Genomic DNA, 19,699 nt, shown 5'->3' on the forward strand with positions numbered 1-19,699 from the left:
CAATTTAACTAACAACTGAACCAATTAGTTTAATTATTTAAACTGGCACACAAAAACTAGGGTTAGGAAAAATCACCAGAACTCTATAGGTTTAATTTTAAAGCATTTGTAAAAGTAAGGATTTCATTTTAGAACATGGAGAATTGAAGGAAAGCTTTTTTTATTTCTAAAACTCACTATGTTTTTTTAAATTTTTTTAAAATCTTGAATAAATACTAAAGGTAGCACCATTTATTTGAACCTCCTTATTCAAAGGGGGTTCAAATAATGGATAATAACCGAGATATTGATAATAGAGTTTAAAGTCTTTTGCCCCAGACTCCATTGTCAATATCTAGATTTTGTTCAGGTAATGCTAAAACAATGAGAAATTTTAGTAACTAACAATAGAACAATTATATATTAAACTCTTACTATTAAAATGAAAGCATGCCTTTAAAATATATATTTAATAACAATAAAAAAAATAAAAAATAGCAACTCTTAATGTTTTTATCTTAAACTGTTCAAAACTAGATATCAGAGTATCGATAATTTTATGTGAAAAATGCTGACAGTCAAGATAATAGCATATAACCCTTGCGATTAACACAGAAAATTTATTAATTAAACCTTTCATTTGTAATAGGATTTCTGAGAAATATTAATTTTTAAACACAATTTAGAAAGAGACTGCTTCTGTTTTAATTATTAAAAAGAAATTTTGAACTTTAAAATTAATGCTTCGCATTTTATGAGTGAATGAAATTCAGCTATATTATATTTTATAATTAATTAATACTGTTTATTAAAAATTGATATTTATTATTAATTATTGTTATTATTTTATAATTTACTAATACATTGAGCATAAAAAAGAATAACACTGGATTTTCATCAAATGCTTTTATGCTATCAAATCAGGGGTAAGAATCTCTAACACTGGAAGTAGATAAATATCCTTCTCGACGGGCTATGAAGACTTTGTCGTTCTTTTTGTTTCATGGGATATAATATAATCTTTGAGGTTTAAATTTCGTCAATTATTTCTTAGATAAATAATATTTATTCTTCCTGGTAACTAATACAAAAATTTGGAAAAATGCAAAAATTTCAGAACATTTATTGAAATGTTTAATAATTAAGAACATTTGAGGACAACTTTGAGCTCTGCTTTTCTCTTAGCCTTGAAAAAAATTGAAAGTATTATGAATATTTTAAAGAATAAAATTTTTATTTATTTACATACCAAATTCCACAAAACTAATGCATGCTAAATAATCTTTCAGAAGTAAAAGTGATTTTTTTAAAAAATCCTGATATTTGTATGCCAGTGTAATTAGTACGAAAGATTTTATAACACCAGTAATTAGTATTAAAAAAAAAAGATAATTTGTCTTTAAATCTGCAGAGTTAGATTCAGGTAATATATACATATTGATGTTACCTTATTTAGGTAGGTTAGATTATCATATATCTCACTCACAATATAAGGATAGGGCATGATCGTTATGACATTGATTTCAACCAATCATATGGCAATGAATATAGATAGAAAACATACCTTAAAACACATTTCAACAGGAAATTTTTTTTTTTACAAGAAATTGATGTGAAACAATGAAAACATAAATAAAGGTGATCCTGTTAAGATGTATATCTACAATGCAATCTTTTTTTCTAGATGTATTCAAAATATATAATATTATGTAAATAAATATGCTACAAAAGAATCACATTAAAATAATGGAATAAAACCTGGGCAGTGTTTTCTCGGCAGTATACTGTACACTTTTCAATGAACTGCATAAGGCTTTGTGAAAAAAAGACTAGGATGGTTTATATCGTAGAAAAGATTCCAAATTTCTTTCTAGTTCCTATTAAAAACAATTATACATAATAAATATTTACTTAATAATTATACATTATAGATATTTACTTAGTAAACAGTGAACATACAACAACTAACACTTACTTTTAATAACTCTTTCTTATCTAACTGTTTTCGATGCTTGTATACACATTGTTGCAGTACTGAATAGAGCTGTAACAATTTTTCTACTGTATAATCCTCTGTGATTCTAACAAGATGTGATATGAATGCATCCAAGGCAGCTGTGTCTATCAACACCTTCTGTCTAACACTAGAGGTCGTTGGATCTAAGCTACCTACAAAATCAAACGAACTCCTTTTAGCCCCATCGAGTAATTTTACTAGTTCTTAAGATTGTATAGTTCATTGAATAAGAATCACTAGTCAAGGTTAGGGTTTTGGACAGGGCATGTAGAATTTGCTTTTCTAAACTGACCAAATCTATTAACACTGAAAGTAATTATAACATTTAGATTTTCAAATGCATTTATTGTACAGGGTTCCCACTCTTTCAACAAAGCAAAAATTAAGCACTTTTAAGGACCTTTTTTTGAAGAAATTAAGGACTTTTTGTTTATGTCTATCATTGAATATGCATATGCCACCAGTGACAGTGCAAATTATTTAATTATTTACCTTCTTAAAAAAATCAGAATTTCCTGAATTCTGTCAATTTTGAAGGTCCTTAAAACTGCACCCCCCCCCAAAAAAACACTATCTCTTCCATGTGCAGTATTCCCCTTGTCCACACTATTCTTTTCTTTTAGAATGCTTCTCTGTTCTCATAGAGTATCATTCTAGGCAAAGGGCAGAATATATTAAGGAAAAAGCCAATATATTAATGAAACGACAAGTCTTCATCCCTTGTCTGTACCCCCCTACACACATTAATTTTTGTCTCCCTAAAATGCTTTACCCTCGATGCGTGGTCTAATTCTAAGTAATAAAAGAACTCTATTTTGTTTTAAAAAATTGAACAGAAAAATTGTTGCTATCAACCATAGTGATGCTAAAAAATTAAGGACCTTTAAAAATCTTGAACCAAAATAAAGTACTTTTAAGGGTCCTTATTTTCCAAAATAAAAATTAAGCAGTTTTTAAGTACTTTTAAGGACCGTGGGAACCCTGCTGTACATAAATTTAAAAAAAGTACATAGTAGTTTATTGAAGCCGCACTAAAGCTGCATGGTGGCAATCTGGGAAACATCTAATTTAAATATCTAACTATATCAATTACTGACATTTCACTTTTAGTTCAGTATCAAAAATAAAAAAGATTATGGGATTTATAAATATACACAATCTTTACATGGATGAATTTCATATATTCCATAAATGTCTAAACTTTGTAAACTAAAATTATGTGTATATTTAATAGATAGTATTTACTTAACAATTTGAAATAATTAAGTATTTTTAAAAATCCTCACCTCAATTAAAATCTACAGATAAATTAGTAACTTTTTTTTTTGCCATTTTCTTAACCGTTTAGCATTGCATGAAGTAAAACCAAACTACACATTCTAGCTTGAGATAGTTAAAGGAGTTTTTGACAGTTTATTGCTAATTTTTTTGTGTAATTTAAATTAAACTTTTAAAAAATCTAGCTTTTGACAGAACAGTTTTGCATAGGTGTCCTATAAAATCAAGAAAGAAGTTCTTCACTTTAAAATAGATTCAGAATGAGCAATAAAAATTCTATTTTTTTCATTGGATTGGATGAAGGGAGTTCAATCGTTCTTCTTTTAGTTGAAGTTCTTTTTTTCCTTTAATAGATTTAAAACCATTAAAAAATTAAAGATAAGATAAAAATTAAGTTTAAATGATATATGATATTTTATCTAAGAATTAAAATAGCACTGATAACATTTTCTTTACGCCAAATTTAAAACCACTGTTGCTTTAAATTATGATGTCATAACATCAAAAGCAAAGCGAAATCAATAGCTACTTAAGTTGATTCATACTGTTTGCTGCCACGCACTAGGCATGTGCAAGGCTTTATGGCACTTTCAATGACATCACCTTCAGGTTAACACAATTTTAGTTAACCGTCATATGATTGGTTCTTGAGTAATTTACATATATATTGGCTTATTTACAAATTGCCAAAAATGAGAGAGCCCCCCCCCCCCAATTGTAATTACCCTTATAGCTGCTAATCAGAAATGTTGGGAATTCAAACCCATTTCATTTATGAACTAATGCATAGATAGCATTACATACCTTGACTTCTAGTGAAATGAGGTGACTCTGGACTCATTGTTGATTTCTAAAAAAATAAATAAGGAGGTTAATCACATCAGTATAACAATTTAGTTGAGTAAGTATTATTGATGACAGAGTTCATCCAAAAGGACAGGGGACTTTCTATGAGAAAAGGGCACTTTGAGTTTTGAAAGAGCACTCAACACTGTAAAAATTTATAAAAATGTGTAATATTATGTAATAATTGAATTTGATCCTCTACAATTTTTGAATTACCCTCTTATACTATTATATGTGCATATTTTAAAAGATAACTTTCCTTCAAAATAATAGAAAAACTTGCTTTTAAAAATAATAAGAGACAATCTCTAGGCAAAATTTTCTTTAAAAATAAAAAAAGTAAACTAAAAAAAAAAAAATTATAAACAAACTTCTAAAATTTAAACTGTGAATTTTTTTCGAAAAAAAAAAGGTATTTATTTAACATCATTAAAATATTTATTAATATAGTCTCCTTTCTGTAAAAAGAGCTACTGATAACTATTTAGCCAATTGATAATAATCTTAACAAAGGAAATATTTATAATTGTAATCAGAATGAAACTTATAAACGCAGATAATTTCACTAGTGTGTTAATTATTATTTAAACAGTTAATATCTTTTTTCTTTTCAAAATGGAATGTGAATAAAAAAGCAGTGTTTCCTTGAAATGGCAGCTTATTTTTTACAAAGCGAACATTTATAGGGATCAAAGAGCAGCTGGCAGCTCTTCTAAAAACACTTAGGGTAACAATATGAAGGTGAAGTGTTGCAGGATATCAATTTATTTGTTACAAAAAAGATTTTTCTATTTGCAGAAAATCTCAAATTTTGTTTTGCTTTTAAAGATTCATAAATTATTACATTATAAGAATTAGGGCACTATTTCATTTTTATAAATCAGTAGCCAAGTTTGCTAGTGCTGAAAAATACTAGTACCAAAACCAGGCAGAATTTTTAAAGTGGTATTACAAAACTTTGCGATGCAGAAAATGCTACACAATCATTACTGTGTGACATGTGGCAACAAAATTTGCTGGTGGACACACACTGATTAGGATTGGATAAAAATTGAAATTCTAAAAAAAACTAAATCAAGAATGCACAACCTGCAACCCGCCGACTACATAAACTCGCTTTGCAAGAGTTTTTAAACACAATGAAAAAAATTCCAAAACTTTTTAATTGCACTTTTAAATTATCACTTTCTGACAATCTCAATTTTCACAGTATCTATAGTAAATAAATTTGTGTGGTTTAACAGACTTTATTTAAAGTATTATTATCGTAAATCTAAATGATTTTTTTAGCAGTTATTTCCGCTTTTCTATGTGATTTCAAAAATCTTTAACTTTTTATTATGATATTATAACAACACACAAGTTTCAAATCGCCTATTTAAATAGTCACTTTATTTTTGCCCGTTTCATCGTAAATCAAAGTGATTTTTTTATCATTTTTTTTGTAATTCTTTCTTTTCTTTCAACCATTTTTTTCGGCAGTTATTTTATGCATTCCCACGTAGCATAAAAAATTCCGATAATTTTATTATGACATGCAAATTTTAAATCTCACATTTGACACGCTTTATTCGTGCGGAGTTCATCAGAAATTTAGGTGATTTCTTGATAAACTTTTTTCTCCAATTATTGTTGTTCTTTTCCACGTGATTTTGATGATCCCGTTATTTAACTACAACATTATTACGCCATGCACATTTTGAACCCCGCATTTATATAATCACTTTTTGATACACTTTATTTCGGTACAGTTTTATCGTAAATCGAAGTTATTTTTTCAACTCTTTTCGGCAACCAACGCGGTAATGAATTGTGATTTGATCGAATACTGAATATTCGACAAAAACATCAGCTGAATACCATATATTCGGGGCCAAATAGCAATATTTTTTAGCAACACAGAAAGCAAAATTTCAATGCGAAGAATAATATTTTCTGGAAAAACACAGTCATATTGAAAAGGAAAAAAAAAGTTAAGAATGAAGTTTACTTTAAACTTGCACAAGGTTTTTTACACTGACAATATGACTGCATTGTGAAGTTATATATGGCTGCATAGTTCTCTTCTGCTTAAAAGAATTGCAGAACTATGAAAAAAGTTGTAGCAATTTTTAGGAAACAATTCCGCACCAATTGATAATGCCTTTTCAAGAACAGATTTTCATCTTGGCATCTGATGCCTTTGTTACATAGTTCTTAATTTTAAGATCTTTCTCAAGGTAATCAAGATATGTCTTCCTCTAACTTAGGGGTGCACAACCTGTGGCCCGCGGGCCACATGAGGCCCTTCAACACTCATAGTGCGGCCCGCTGCAGCAATCTGAACGAAATGAAAATAATAAATTAAAAATGTTTTTTTTAAACTTTCGCATTGATGTTTTTGAAGCGCCCAATCTCAACAAATGTAGTTTTTTGATCGCTTTCTTTCGATAGTTAACACTTAGTTAAAAATCCTAAAATTTTTCATACGTCATTATTACGATACACTAATTTTAAATTTTATTGATCACTTTTGATGCTCTTCATTTAGGCCGATTTCATAGTAAATCCAATGAATTTTTAGTAGTTATTGCTACCCATTTTCACGAAGTTTCTGAAATCGCGTTTTTTGAAAGTTGTAAACGCTTTATTTGAGCTAACTTAATAGCAAATCTAAATGACTTTTGATCCTTTTTTCGGCAGTTACTGGTAAGCATTTCAGCGTGGTTTTTAATATTTCTAGATTTGAACACGATATTATTACAAATCGCGAGTAAAGATTCGCCAATTTAGCGAACCATTTTTTGACGTGGTTTATTTGTGCCGATATTATCGCAAATCAAATTATTTTTCAATTGTTGTTTTGGCAATTATTGCTACACATTTCTACAAGGTCTTGAAAGTCCCGATATTTTTTATACGATATTGCGACTCTTTAGAAATTTTTTTTCAAGTAATTTAAAAATAACACACCTAAGTTTAACGCCCTAAACTTAATACTGCCCACAACAGCTTCTGTCGAAAGAAAGTTTTCCAGAATGAATTAGACCCGTTCAAAATTACAGAGCAGTCTTTAAACAAAATCATTTAAATTTTTATTTAATAACTCAAAGAAGCTATCAGATGATTAAGTAGATAAAATTATAAATATATATAAAAACTACAGGATAACCATTTAGACCATTTTATATCATTTATGATCATATGCTGGGAAATGATTTGTATATCATCAAATTTTAACTGTAAGAGATTTAATCAAGATAAGTTTTGTAAAATAATGTAAATTTTAATTGATTGTTAATATATATGTGTAATTGTAAATAGCAAGTGTTATTTTAAAAAAGTATTGGTCACAAAAAGTTGTAAAGAATTCCTTCAAAATTAATGTTTTCTTTATTTTTCTTCCCTTTCTCAGCCCTTGCCTCTTATAATTAATATAAAATAAATGTTTTAAAGTATATTCCCTACTAAATGTTAATTCTTATTTTTTGCTGAAGGGGTTTCGTCTTAATTTTAGTAATTTTTAACCCCATAAACTTTCTTTAAATCAAAGTATTTAACTTGCATTTTTTTAATAACAATTTATTTTAAAATTTAATTCTATGAGCAATTTTTTAATGTTAAAATTTATGTTTAAATAGACTTTTGTAATATGTAATATGATAAAAAAAACTTGCATTTTTCCATGATTTTTAATTATTTAAATTTATCTAAAATTTTTATCTGATAAATTGATTCTGATTCTGCTTTTTCTTCGAAGTAGTCAGTTTTGCAGTTTCTCATTTTAAACATAAGTATTCAATTTTATGCAAAAATATTACAAGGTTAATTGACAAAAAGAATTTAGTGCCTAGAACAATGATGTTTATATAACAATTAATAACAACATGTCTGTCTAAATATTTTGTCATGCGGCCCTTCATTGGTCAATCTGCTGTTTATGTGGCCCCTCACTCAAAAAGGTTGTGCACCCCTACTCTAACTTATGCACCATATGGTTCTCCTTAAAAATCTTTTTGTTACATCATTTTCCTTCTATTATATTATTATAATTTTTTAATTACGTAATTCAGTTGCTCTTTTGAGTATGAGAATCACACAGTCCAATACAAATCGGAAGTATCTTTGGAAAAGGAAAGCTCCTTGAAATAAGAAGAACTATGAGCATCTTTGAGGGCGGAACAGTTCCATACATGCTCGCAATTCATATCTACATTTTCCTCACATAAAATGCAGTCAGGAGAGTCAGCAAGTTTAATACAATGCAAGTGTGCTTGAAGGTAGTCCATGTCCAATGAGTAATCAGAAGGAAGGTTCCTAGAGCTCCAATTGCTCTAGGAAGCGTTTTTGGGAGATAAGATTTTAGAGGGCTCTTCCACCATAACGAGGTGACCTGATCACTTAATAAATTTCAGAGTTTGAGTGTTATCAAAATAGTTTTTCTATGCTAAACAGCATAATTTTTGTTTCTTTTAGAATACTTTAAAAAAACAAAAACAAAATGGTCAGTATTTCCTCATTTTTCTGCGTCTGAAGCATAAGTTAATATAGGTCAAATTAAGAATTAGTTTTCTTCTGATCCGAGCTTAAATACTTTTTTTCAAGCCATTTAAAAGTTACAAGATAACTGAAACATTGGCCAACTCTGAGAAATTATTTCCAGTTTAAGTGCTACATAAAACAAATATACATATACATATATATGAATCATCAATAAATATGTTTAAATAAAATAAATTTAAAAAAAAAGATGAACAAGGTCAAAGCTTACCCTTTTGGAAGGTGAGATGTGCATGGAACTGGAAGGTGGGCTATGAAAGAAAACACTATTTGAGCAATTAGACTCATTGGAAATATCACAGGAAAGGTGTCGCTTTGACGGTGAAGCAGGGTTACTGGTCTTGCCATCTGCAGTGTTGTCCTCTTTGTCAGCATCGTTATACATAGCTATCGTTTTGGGTGAAACCACTGTGGCAGAAGAGTCTGTTCCAGACATGTCTCTTCGGTCTTCCACGCTTTTGGAGGTGACCACTTCCATACTGCTACTAGCGGATGGCTCAGCGGTGGGATCGAGCTCTTCTTGGGTGGGTTGCAAGGGATCGGAGGTTTTGATGAATTTTGCATTGGAGAAGTATTTGGATTTCTTAGATGGGTCATTACGCACGACCTTTCTGCGAATCAGCTTTTGTTTGCAGCCACCATACCAGGGCGATCTCTTTCGTTTGCGCCAAATGACGTACCTTGAAGCTCGTTCTGCGAAACAATTTTTGTATTTTGAAATGGAAAAATGGACTTCTGTTCATAACAGATAAAAATGTATAGAGTTATAATCAAAATAAACTGCTTTATATTAACACAGGGCGTGATTTTATTTTTCAAAAATCAGTGGAAAAGTTTGCTAGTGCTACAAAATATTAGTAGCAAAACATGGGTTCATACTAGAGTTTTTTAAAGCAATACCATTCCGTGATGTAGAAATAAGACAATCACTACTGGTGAAATAGTTAATATATAATATTTATACTAATATAAAGGTCAAAATGTTAATATGCTAAAATTACCTGTATATATTTCATTACATTAAAGTTACTGTAATATCATTGTATTAAAAATGTTGTTAATTGAAACATCATGCAGAAAGGACCGTAAAAATCTGAAAACAATGTGGTTTAACGATGGAATAGTCATGAATTAAGTATGTCATAACATTATGTTTAAAAAAAAAATCAGAATTTGATAAGCAATGTAGACTAAGCCGAAAAATGAAGAATTGTCATAAACTGAGGGCGTTTAAGAGTGATTACTCAAATTCGAACTTCAGGTGCTGCAATTACTTTGTATTAAAAATATCAGAGTTCGGAAAACCATGGGAAAATGGCCCCCCCAAAAATAAATATCTAAAAAGAATAGGCCGGATTTGTTAAGAAAAAATTAAGTAAAAAACCGATTATTACTGATTTTAAAACACAAGATTCCTAATAGTATCTTAATGGAATACCAGAATTTTTAAAACCACATGGAATTAGAAAAGAAAGCAATAAATAACTTGTGATAAAACGATGGGAAGGCCAGCTTGATTTACAATAGTAAAGAGAGTTGAAGTGATAACTCTTTCAAATTTCAAGTATTTAATAAAGTTGCATTGAAAACGATTACTAGCGAATTTTGATATTGCATTTTCTGTAACTAGCAATTTGCTGCTTGCTTTTTGACAAAATTGCATCGAGTGTATACATATACACACACACATATATATATATATATATTAAGATTTGTTTGATTGGAAAAAAGAAATCAGATTCTTAAACTTAATACAACCTTACATAGGTAATTATTGCTTAACTAAAGTAGCTTAAACTTTATAGAAAGCTCTATATCTCAGAGCATATAAGTATTTATCATACAAAGAAAAGATAAACATCACATAAAAAACAAAATAATTATTAAGTATGGGAAATGAATGATTAAATGAAAAAATGATGGTAACAAACTATTAATTTACTTTAATTTTTTTTCTTTAAAGAGGTATCAAATCTTAATAATTAAAACATACTCATTATTTGCCATTATTTCAAAGCAATGATTGCAAAACAAGTAACTGAATATACTGTACAACAGAGCATTTATATACTTTGAAATGAAAAAACTAAATGAATAATGCACGGATTAAATAAATATGCATGCATTTTTAAGTACTTATGATTATTGCTTAAAATAATTATTAATTATAATTGTAACAATTACAAAGTAAATAGCTATAAGTCCAAGTATTTAATTACTTTGCACTAGAAAAAATGATAAATAATAAACAACGAACAAATATAAATATACTTGTATTTATCTTTTGTAATGACAAGTAAATAAATTAATACATTGCATAACCTGAAGTTTATATTGATTTCCAATGAAATTTATTAAATAGGAGGAAGAAATGAAAAGAGACATACTTGGAGGTGAATGAGGTTTTGTAACAGGATGCTCTGTCGTTTGTGAGGAGGTTCCCTGTTCCCTCAGGCGCTTACTGAACCTAGTAGGTGAGGACAAAGTCTCACCATTTTCTTTCTTTTCAGAAGATTTTTCACATGAATTAACATGATTATCGTATACTTTATTGGCTTCATTCTTAAAAGTAGAAGCCACATTTGAGGCACTCATTGTTAGTCTACTTGAAGTAAGCCGCTTGGAAGGAGATGGGAAGGAGGGTGGGTTTTCTCCTAGAAGAGAGAGAAAAAATTAAATACCCAGTTTTCTAAAAATATTTTACAGTTATAAGTTGCCATAAATATCATTATGCGTTGTTTTAAAATAATACACAGAAACTAAAAGAAAGTATATCTAAATATTAGGGATCTTATAATTCAGATCTGGTATTTTGTAAATTTAGAAGTGCAGAAAATTCTCAGAGAATAATATTTCTCGAGATAGTTACAAATATCTTACAAAATTATAAAGCTTTTTTCTTTTTTTTTTTTTAAGTTACAATAACTCTTTCAAAATATCTTGAGAAAGTAAAACTTGAATATTGTTAAAATTTTTGGTAATTTTTTTTAACAATTTAATTGTACTTCAATTATTTTTTGATCATAAATTTAAAAAAAAAAAAAAAAAAAAAAAGGAAAATGCAGGGAGTTTGATCAGGATGCAATCCTCTACAAGGCATTTCAAACTAAAAAACAATTATCCTGAGATAAAAAGTATTTTTTAGTTACTATCTATAGACTTTAGAAACAGAAAACATAATTAGAATTCAATTTTTTTTAAAAAAAAGCTACTTTTAATACTTATTAATATGCTGCCAGATTACAAAAGCCTTTAAGTCGTTTGACTTGTCTAAAAATTAATAACAATGCCAAGTCAAAGAAAACTTTTATAGTTTGCATAGTCTAGATGGCAAAGTATTATGAATTAATTAGTTAATTTAGAGAGATCACAAAACTTAACATGTAGATAAAAATTCAGAGCTACACTGCAAAAAATCAAAAAAAGGAAATCTATAAGGGAATAAGATTTTAATCTTTTCCCTCTTCTGGTTGAGCCAAATTTTCTCCAAAATCATTTCTCTCTTTTATTGTCTGCCTGCACTGATACAAAACTCACACCAAAGCCTTCCTCTGCCATCTCATTGTCTAAGTCTATTACCAAAAATTTAATTGGACATGTACTCCCTATTTTTTCAAAAATAAGTTAGCTCAAAACCAACATCCAAGGTACAGAGGCAGGCTAAGACTAGCGAAAAAGAAACTATACAATTTGGTGTTGATATAGCAGTGCAGCCAAAGAAACATCAAATAGAGGTAAATTGGAATAAAATAAAATGTTATAGCAACACTAAACTAAGTATTTCAATTTAGTACTGCCATTTATGAAAAAAATAAATAAATAAGATAATTTAGGATTACCAGATTAAACATTTAACCAAAAATGTTAATTTAAAACATAATTATATAAAAAATAGCTTAAAAGCTATAAGTCAAATATTTTAACACTTATATGGTCAAAAACCAAGCATAGAAGCAACAACAAAGAACCACAGATTAAGATAAACAAATTTGTCTCACTGACCTCTTTCTTTTCTAGAGGCATGAATTGCCTGGCATATTTTTTCAAACTCCGCATCAAGCTCAGATAAAACAAGTGCATGGGCCATGTCTTTTAAAGCACACGCACGATGCCGTATCAATTTATCTGAAAAAAGAAAAATCAGATTTTTTAAGTAAGATAATTACCAGGGAATAGCAAAATACGAGAGTATCCTGTTAAAATTAATAGAGTTGGCATGTAATATACATATAAATTTGACAGCAATTAGCTTTTAATTTAAAATTTTGTTCATCAGGAAATACGAGAATTTCGGTATTTGAAAAGAGAGTAATACTGTAATTGGCGGTGTAACACCAAAATATAATCACCTCTGTCTTAAAGTGTTATTTAACAATAATATTTTAACTAAAATACGTAATATTTGTAACAAAAATGGTTAAAACTGCTAATTAATTACTGAATAAGTTAAATTGTAGTGATTTTCATTTAAGCTCAACATCCTCATGAATTTATAAAGATAAAAATCCCATTTGTCAGATAAATACAGGAAAAAATAATAATCCAGGAAACATTAATAACAAAATATTTAAAAATAATTATCCTTTACTATGTTTGGTAGAATTATTCATTATTTATTCTACACCACAAATTTTTTCTCTGAGCTATCTTATCTCGAATACAAAAATCAATGTTTGATATTCAAACAGCGGGAATAGGATTTACGATATTGGCGGATTCCAACAAAGCTCCAAATATTCAAAAATACGGCAAATCGAAAGAATCAATTGGCGGGAGAATAACATGTATACAAGTGCCTCTTTAGCGAGAATGAGTGAAAGCTTCAAATTTGAATTTTACACTGAGGAATTCCGTGAAAATGACGTCGGAATTTAAGTCTTTGATTAGCGGAAGTCCGAGAACTAATGGTCTTGAGAAATGTGGTATTCTGCAATATTCCCAGAAAAATCATATGCCTACTCTTAATTTTCAGATACTGAAGGGTAATACGAAAAACCTGGAATTCCGGGGTACCCCAGGAATACATTATTCCTGATAAGCTATGAAGTTTCAATTGCTGAAAAAAAAATTTCATAATATCAAAATGCAAACAAATTATGGGAAGAGAAATTCTCTATTGCATAATAAGTTCCCAGCTCATAATTTATTTTCCTTTTTATGTTTTAAATTTTTTTTTTTCTTCAGTATTTGAAACTTCATGGCTTATCTGATTCATGGTTTACCTGAACCTACTTTCCCTATGACTTAAGTCAGTAATGGAAGTGAAAGAGAATTAGCGACTAAAAGTTTCTCCTGTGGTATGGCATCCTCTTTAGGTACACTTTTAACACTGAAGAGAGCAGTCACTCAAAACATGCCATTAACAATTTTTGCTTTTCTTACATCCATCCTGGGATATTTTTTATACTGGTTGTTAAAGATAGTTATTGATATTTTTAATAATATATAATATTAAATAGAGAAGAAAATAAAAAGGTTTGGATTGAAACTGCTTGAAAGCTAAGACCATTTACCAGAAGGATCCCGATCCGGATTGTATTCCAGAGCATTTTGGCACAATAGGTCTATGTCACTCAAAAACTGAGCAACGGTTTCATAACGGTGGGTATCAATCTTTGTCATCATGGTTTCCAAATCCATGGGATGCTTTATTACTTCTTGGTAATCAGGAACCTAAAAATCATTTCACATTTAGTTTAATATTTTAAAAGTAATGCTACCAAAACATAATTACAGCAGGCAAGTTAAGAAAGTTCATTTTCATACTGTTAAAAAAGGATAAAATATAGCAGCTTACTGTCATTTTAAAATAATAAACTGGAGGGAAAAAAAATTTAGGAAAGGTTGAGAGAGCGTAAGAAATGTACACAGCGGCATTTTCTAGAACATAGGAACTTTTTTTGCGTAACAAACATATCAGGTCCAGATCACCTGGTTTCCAAATTAAATGAGTGATAAAAGATTGAACTAAATATATATTGATAGTGAAAAGCTGTAAAAATGTCATTTTATACATAATTTTCAAAATTAGCAATAAAACTTACCAAATACCAAGTTTAGATGACAAATAAAATTATTAAGTCACATTTAAAAACAGATAATTTGAACATGATTCAATGCTTAGAAGACAAGGATTAAAACATGTTCAAGTTGTCATGGATGAATAAAATGTCAATAACAAAGTTTTATTTAAATAAGATTATTGTACAATATAAAACTAATTATGCATAAAAATTTTGATAGCATAACTGACAACAGAAACCTCAGTTAAATTGCTCAGTTTGTTTCATAAAATGCATAGAAGGTAATTTTTTCTTCACATTTTATTTAAATAATATTATATTTTATTTAAAGGTAGAACTGATCTTTTTGGGCAAAAGAGAAATCATTACAGCGACCTCACTAACTTTTGTAACTAATTTAAAAAATAAGGAATTAAATCCTTGCCGTGTTCATTATCAATAAGTAAAGCATATTTTTTCCAACTTTTTTTTTTATCTGTAACTGTTTAAGAATAATTTTACAATGAAATTTTTCGCTCAACATCCTGAGAGCTTCAGAAAATTGCTCTTTGAAAGATGTTTTTAACTTAAAAACATTTGTAATACAGCACAGTTTCTCAACCTAGTACTGATTTTCAGAATTATTATTTATTTATTTATTATTTTTTTTTGAATTATTTTTTTGCCACAGTTGTGAATTTTTATTTCAAAATTTTATGAATAAAGAAAATTTTTCTTTTTTCTTCATTTCCTCTATATTGCTTTAGAGCTTTTACTTCTTTATTGCTTTTTATTCTTAAAACAAATTTGGTTTAAAGGAATAAACTATGAATAAAAATTATAAAAACTATTGAAAGAAACACAAGTTTCTTTTGAAAACAAATTATTAACATTTTCAATGAAAAAGCTACTCAATTTTGTTTCTTCTTAAATTTCATTTTAATTTACTATAAATAGGATTGAATTACTCCTTAATTTTGAAACTTGCTTTTTAATGTAATTTTTAACTGAATATTTGTGAGGTAAAATCCTTACGTCAATGACCAAAAATAATGCATAAAAATATAAGTGAAAGAGAGAAACAGGAAGTTCAACTTATCTTTTCCTTCCTTTCAATTTTTTTATTGGTGATATTTATTTTGTCATACATTCTTCAACAGACTAAATGCCATTTTACAATTATAACATCAAATTCGTTGTATAAAAATTTAAGTAATTATTCTTTATAATTTTAGTTACGGAGTAATGTATGTTTCAATCTCTGTTTACCCTAAAGACTTATTATTCAGAAAAATATGTATTTCAGACTTTCCAAAGTTCTGATGCTTCTAGATACAGGACTTTTCTCAGTATAAACAATGTTTCCAATGGATAAATTTTTTTTTTAATAGTACAATGGAAATATTGTTAATACAGTGTATGGAAATTTTTAAGAAAAATTGGAAGATTCCATAGACATTATCAGAAATCAAGAAAAAAGTTAAACTAACTTCTTCAGGATCTACAGGTCTGGAGAAGACAGAAAAGCGCCTATCTCTAGCCAATTTTGTGACAATATCCCTAAGAAACAGCCGAAGTTCTCTCAAGGTAGCTTCTTCTTTCTCCCTTAACCTTTGTAACTCATTATCTGTCAGCTTATGGATAACAGGGGGAGGTGCTAAAGGCAATTCTTCTGGTTTACCTAAAGTAGATAATAGAAAAATATTTTAAATTAAAAATGCTAATTATTCTGATAAAATTGTTCATTATTTCATGCGTAAAGCTTCAATGATAAGTTTGAAGAAACATTTTTTATTTTTTTGGAGATTTCTATTAAAATTCTTCATTATTATTTCTTTTATAGATTTTAGAGAGATAGGAAGCAGTTTTTAAATTTTTTTTAGTTACAACTATTTAAAAATTAAAAATAAATTATCTATTCAAATAGCATATGTGACAAGAAAAATAAATGAAAGTGCAAGTGGATAAGTTTTAAAAAACACAATTAGTTATATAAAAATGCCTAATAATAAACTGAAATATGTTGTGTGTAAATAATACTACATACATGTCTTGTATATAATACAGTGTCAAGGTGTAGAACAATTCCCTCCAAAGTTTGGAAGGACTAGAACACACAAAATAGTACCGATACACTAGCAAATTTTATTTTACCAAATAAAAAAACATCAAAATTTTTAACATGCGAACCCTTGGTCATGGGGCAGTCTATAAGTCAAATTCTCGCCACATTCAATCTAATAAGTCACAAGACATTTCATGTTTTTTTAACAAGGTAAAATTTTTAAAATAACACATTTTTAACAATAAAAAATTTTGTAGTAATTTTTTTCAGATAGAAAATTGACTGCCTGAATTTTCCTCAAACAAAACCTCATTGGCAAGATTAAGACATAAGCTGCTAATCAGCATATGAGTAATGATTACACATATTAGGAATTATTATTATTATTATTTTTTTTAATAAGTTGAGATCAGACACTTATTGGTGACCACTTAAGTTTTACTTAATCTAAAAAATCTGCCTAAATTGTGGCATAAAATAATTAAAATTAATATTTAGATTGATAATAATTAACAACCCAAAGTTATTACTTATAATATATTAAAAGTAGCCTATTTTTAAAAAAATCAATTAATAATTTAATGGTTTTGACTATATTTTATATAAATGATATATTAATATAAATTATAAACAGATTTTATAATGCAAGTATTGATCATAATTTAATGTCTACTAAAATGAGCCCAATGTTAATAATGAAACTTGTCCCAAGTTTTAGACAGTTTAATTATTTTTTTTAAAAAAATCAGATTTCGATAATTTTTGACACTTTTCGACATCAAAATCTAAACCCTGTAATTAAGGATATGCGTACTAATAAAATTTTTTTTTCCCCCATTGCTGAAAGTTCATAAATACATTAACAAAATGCAAAATAATATCCTAAGACTTTACATGATCATGATAAAATAGCTAGTTTCTGGAAAAAGAACTCTTTTCATAATTATATTAGTCACCATAAAAACAATTTATACACAATTTTAAAGATATTCAATATTATGTGGCTCATTCCATTTTTAAATTAATAAGTAATTTACTTAATTATGTTAAAAAATAAAACAAAATTATAATTAATTTAACTATGTATTATATAAAAAGGTTATCAAGTGTATCTTTAGATTTAAATAAAAGTTATTTATAAAAGCATAATCAACTAAGCATTTATAAGATTAATATTATTGATCATATCGAATTTATAAAGATATGTAAAGAATTAAGCAAACTAAAAAAACTGTAATAAATTCATATTACATGAATGTAAATTAGTGAATAGCCCCTAAAAGAATGTTTATTATTATTTGTTACTTGATTCTGTATTTAAATTTCTGTAATGAAATTTTGAGGTGTCAATACAATGAGTATTGAAATTAAACATTCTTAATATTTAACAAATCTGAGATAAATGAAATTTTTTATTTCAATTGTTTTTCAATAAAATCATTAAGAAATGAACTAAAGTTTTGTGGAATGATAAATCTTAATTTTTTTCATAATAAACCATAAGATGTTCTGCAGCATTTAAAATATTAAAGCCCGTCACTTCATACTTTTTTAAAAGCTTGGCTCTACTTATTATTGAATTCTCATAAAAGAACTTAATACTGAAAATTTTAAAAGTAATAAAATAGTTAATAAAAAAAAAGTGTGACGAAGTACAACAAAAGTTTACAAAAATTTTAGGCAATTGGTGGAAAATTCTCAATTAATTCCTAAATTTAATGAATAAATGAATTTTAAGGTAATGAAGCTTTCAGCTTCTTTACTGCTCTGGGGACCCACATGAAAATACGTAATTAGTGAATGATCCCCAAGTCAAGTTTAAAGATTATGGTACTGATCTATAAATGGAATATTTTGAGAATGCGATTAGCTTGCCAGTGATGAAGACAATAGCGCATCATAAAAGCTGAAACTAACAAGACAAATAAAATTTTCTATCACTAGTAGGGAAATTTTTTTTTACAATGTTTAGGAGGTTCCCAAAATCAGTGAAAATTCAAGAGATTTTTCGGTTTGATTTCAGAGAGTGGAAAATTAATTCTGAAATTGAGAATTTCTTGCAAAATGCTGCAGAGTTGCACGTGATCATGCAAAAACCCTTCCCACTGAATTCAGCTCAGCATATGGACACAGACCCGAAAGCATTTCACCAACCATGTAAAACAATTGGTGTGTGTTCATACACTAGGGACCGATGGAATACCAAAATAAATTGGGGTTGAATTAATTGTGAAAACGTTCAATAGAATAATGTATTTTGCATAATTCGTGGAAAAAATCAACATTGTAAAGAAAAAAATATCTCATTTTGGAAAAGGGAGAATTAAGCACTTTTTAAAAAGACCCAATGAAAAAAGCAACTTTAGGCACATTTTGCTAAACACCCTGATAACTCCTACATAGAAAGTATATTTAAAAAAAAGCCCCAGAACACTAAGTTGGATCAATAACATAATTTAAATCTTAAAACTTATTTAACTCGTACTTTAAACAAACAAGTTGTCATAGTAAATCAATATATATTGAGAAAATCTGTTACAAAAAATAATATATTGTACCCTTAAGAAAATTCAATAATTTAGTATACGAAAACAAATAAATAAAAGAAACTTTACTCATACTTTTTTCAGCAGATTTTTGTGGCAACTTGAAAATTTCCTTAACCAGACTAGCAAAAAAAGTTTTTCGTTCTTCAAGAGTTGGAGTACGCATTGAAAATACTTGCTCCGTAGATGCACTAAAGATTTCTTGAATCTATAGGAAAAATACGTCATGCTTTAGAAAAAACATTTAAATCGACAGGTAAGTTATTTTAATAACCTAAACTTGCTCTAGAATTCATAGAATCTAGATTCATTTAAATATCATAAATTTTCAATTAATGCAAAACATTAACTTAAGATGCCTGAATGGATCAATACTTAGTTTTAAAGTTTCTTTTACATATAAATTAAGCGACTTTGCACCATTAGG

At 28.1% G+C, this 19,699-nt stretch overlaps 1 protein-coding gene across 6 annotated transcripts in view; it reads right to left on the minus strand.

Moving 5' to 3' along the window:
- Positions 1–1,567: 1,567 nt before the first annotated feature.
- LOC107451563 (ATPase family AAA domain-containing protein 2) overlaps positions 1,568–19,699 on the minus strand; it is a 39,915-nt gene continuing 21,783 nt past the window's right edge. For all 6 annotated transcript variants that reach the window (XM_043050281.3, XM_043050280.3, XM_071186827.2 and 3 more), the window contains 9 exons: positions 19,348–19,480; positions 16,152–16,342; positions 14,173–14,332; positions 12,662–12,784; positions 11,047–11,313; positions 8,871–9,352; positions 4,079–4,124; positions 1,955–2,148; positions 1,568–1,856 (listed from right to left, as the gene is read on the minus strand). In XM_043050281.3, coding sequence (XP_042906215.2) covers positions 1,809–1,856; positions 1,955–2,148; positions 4,079–4,124; positions 8,871–9,352; positions 11,047–11,313; positions 12,662–12,784; positions 14,173–14,332; positions 16,152–16,342; positions 19,348–19,480 — 1,644 coding nt within the window. In that variant the 3' untranslated portion in view covers positions 1,568–1,808. The remainder of the gene's footprint in view (positions 1,857–1,954; positions 2,149–4,078; positions 4,125–8,870; positions 9,353–11,046; positions 11,314–12,661; positions 12,785–14,172; positions 14,333–16,151; positions 16,343–19,347; positions 19,481–19,699) is intronic.

Source organism: Parasteatoda tepidariorum, chromosome 9 (genome assembly GCF_982258835.1).
Source record: "Parasteatoda tepidariorum strain Cologne lab strain chromosome 9, Ptep-v5.0, whole genome shotgun sequence".
Taxonomy (NCBI): domain Eukaryota; kingdom Metazoa; phylum Arthropoda; class Arachnida; order Araneae; family Theridiidae; genus Parasteatoda; species Parasteatoda tepidariorum.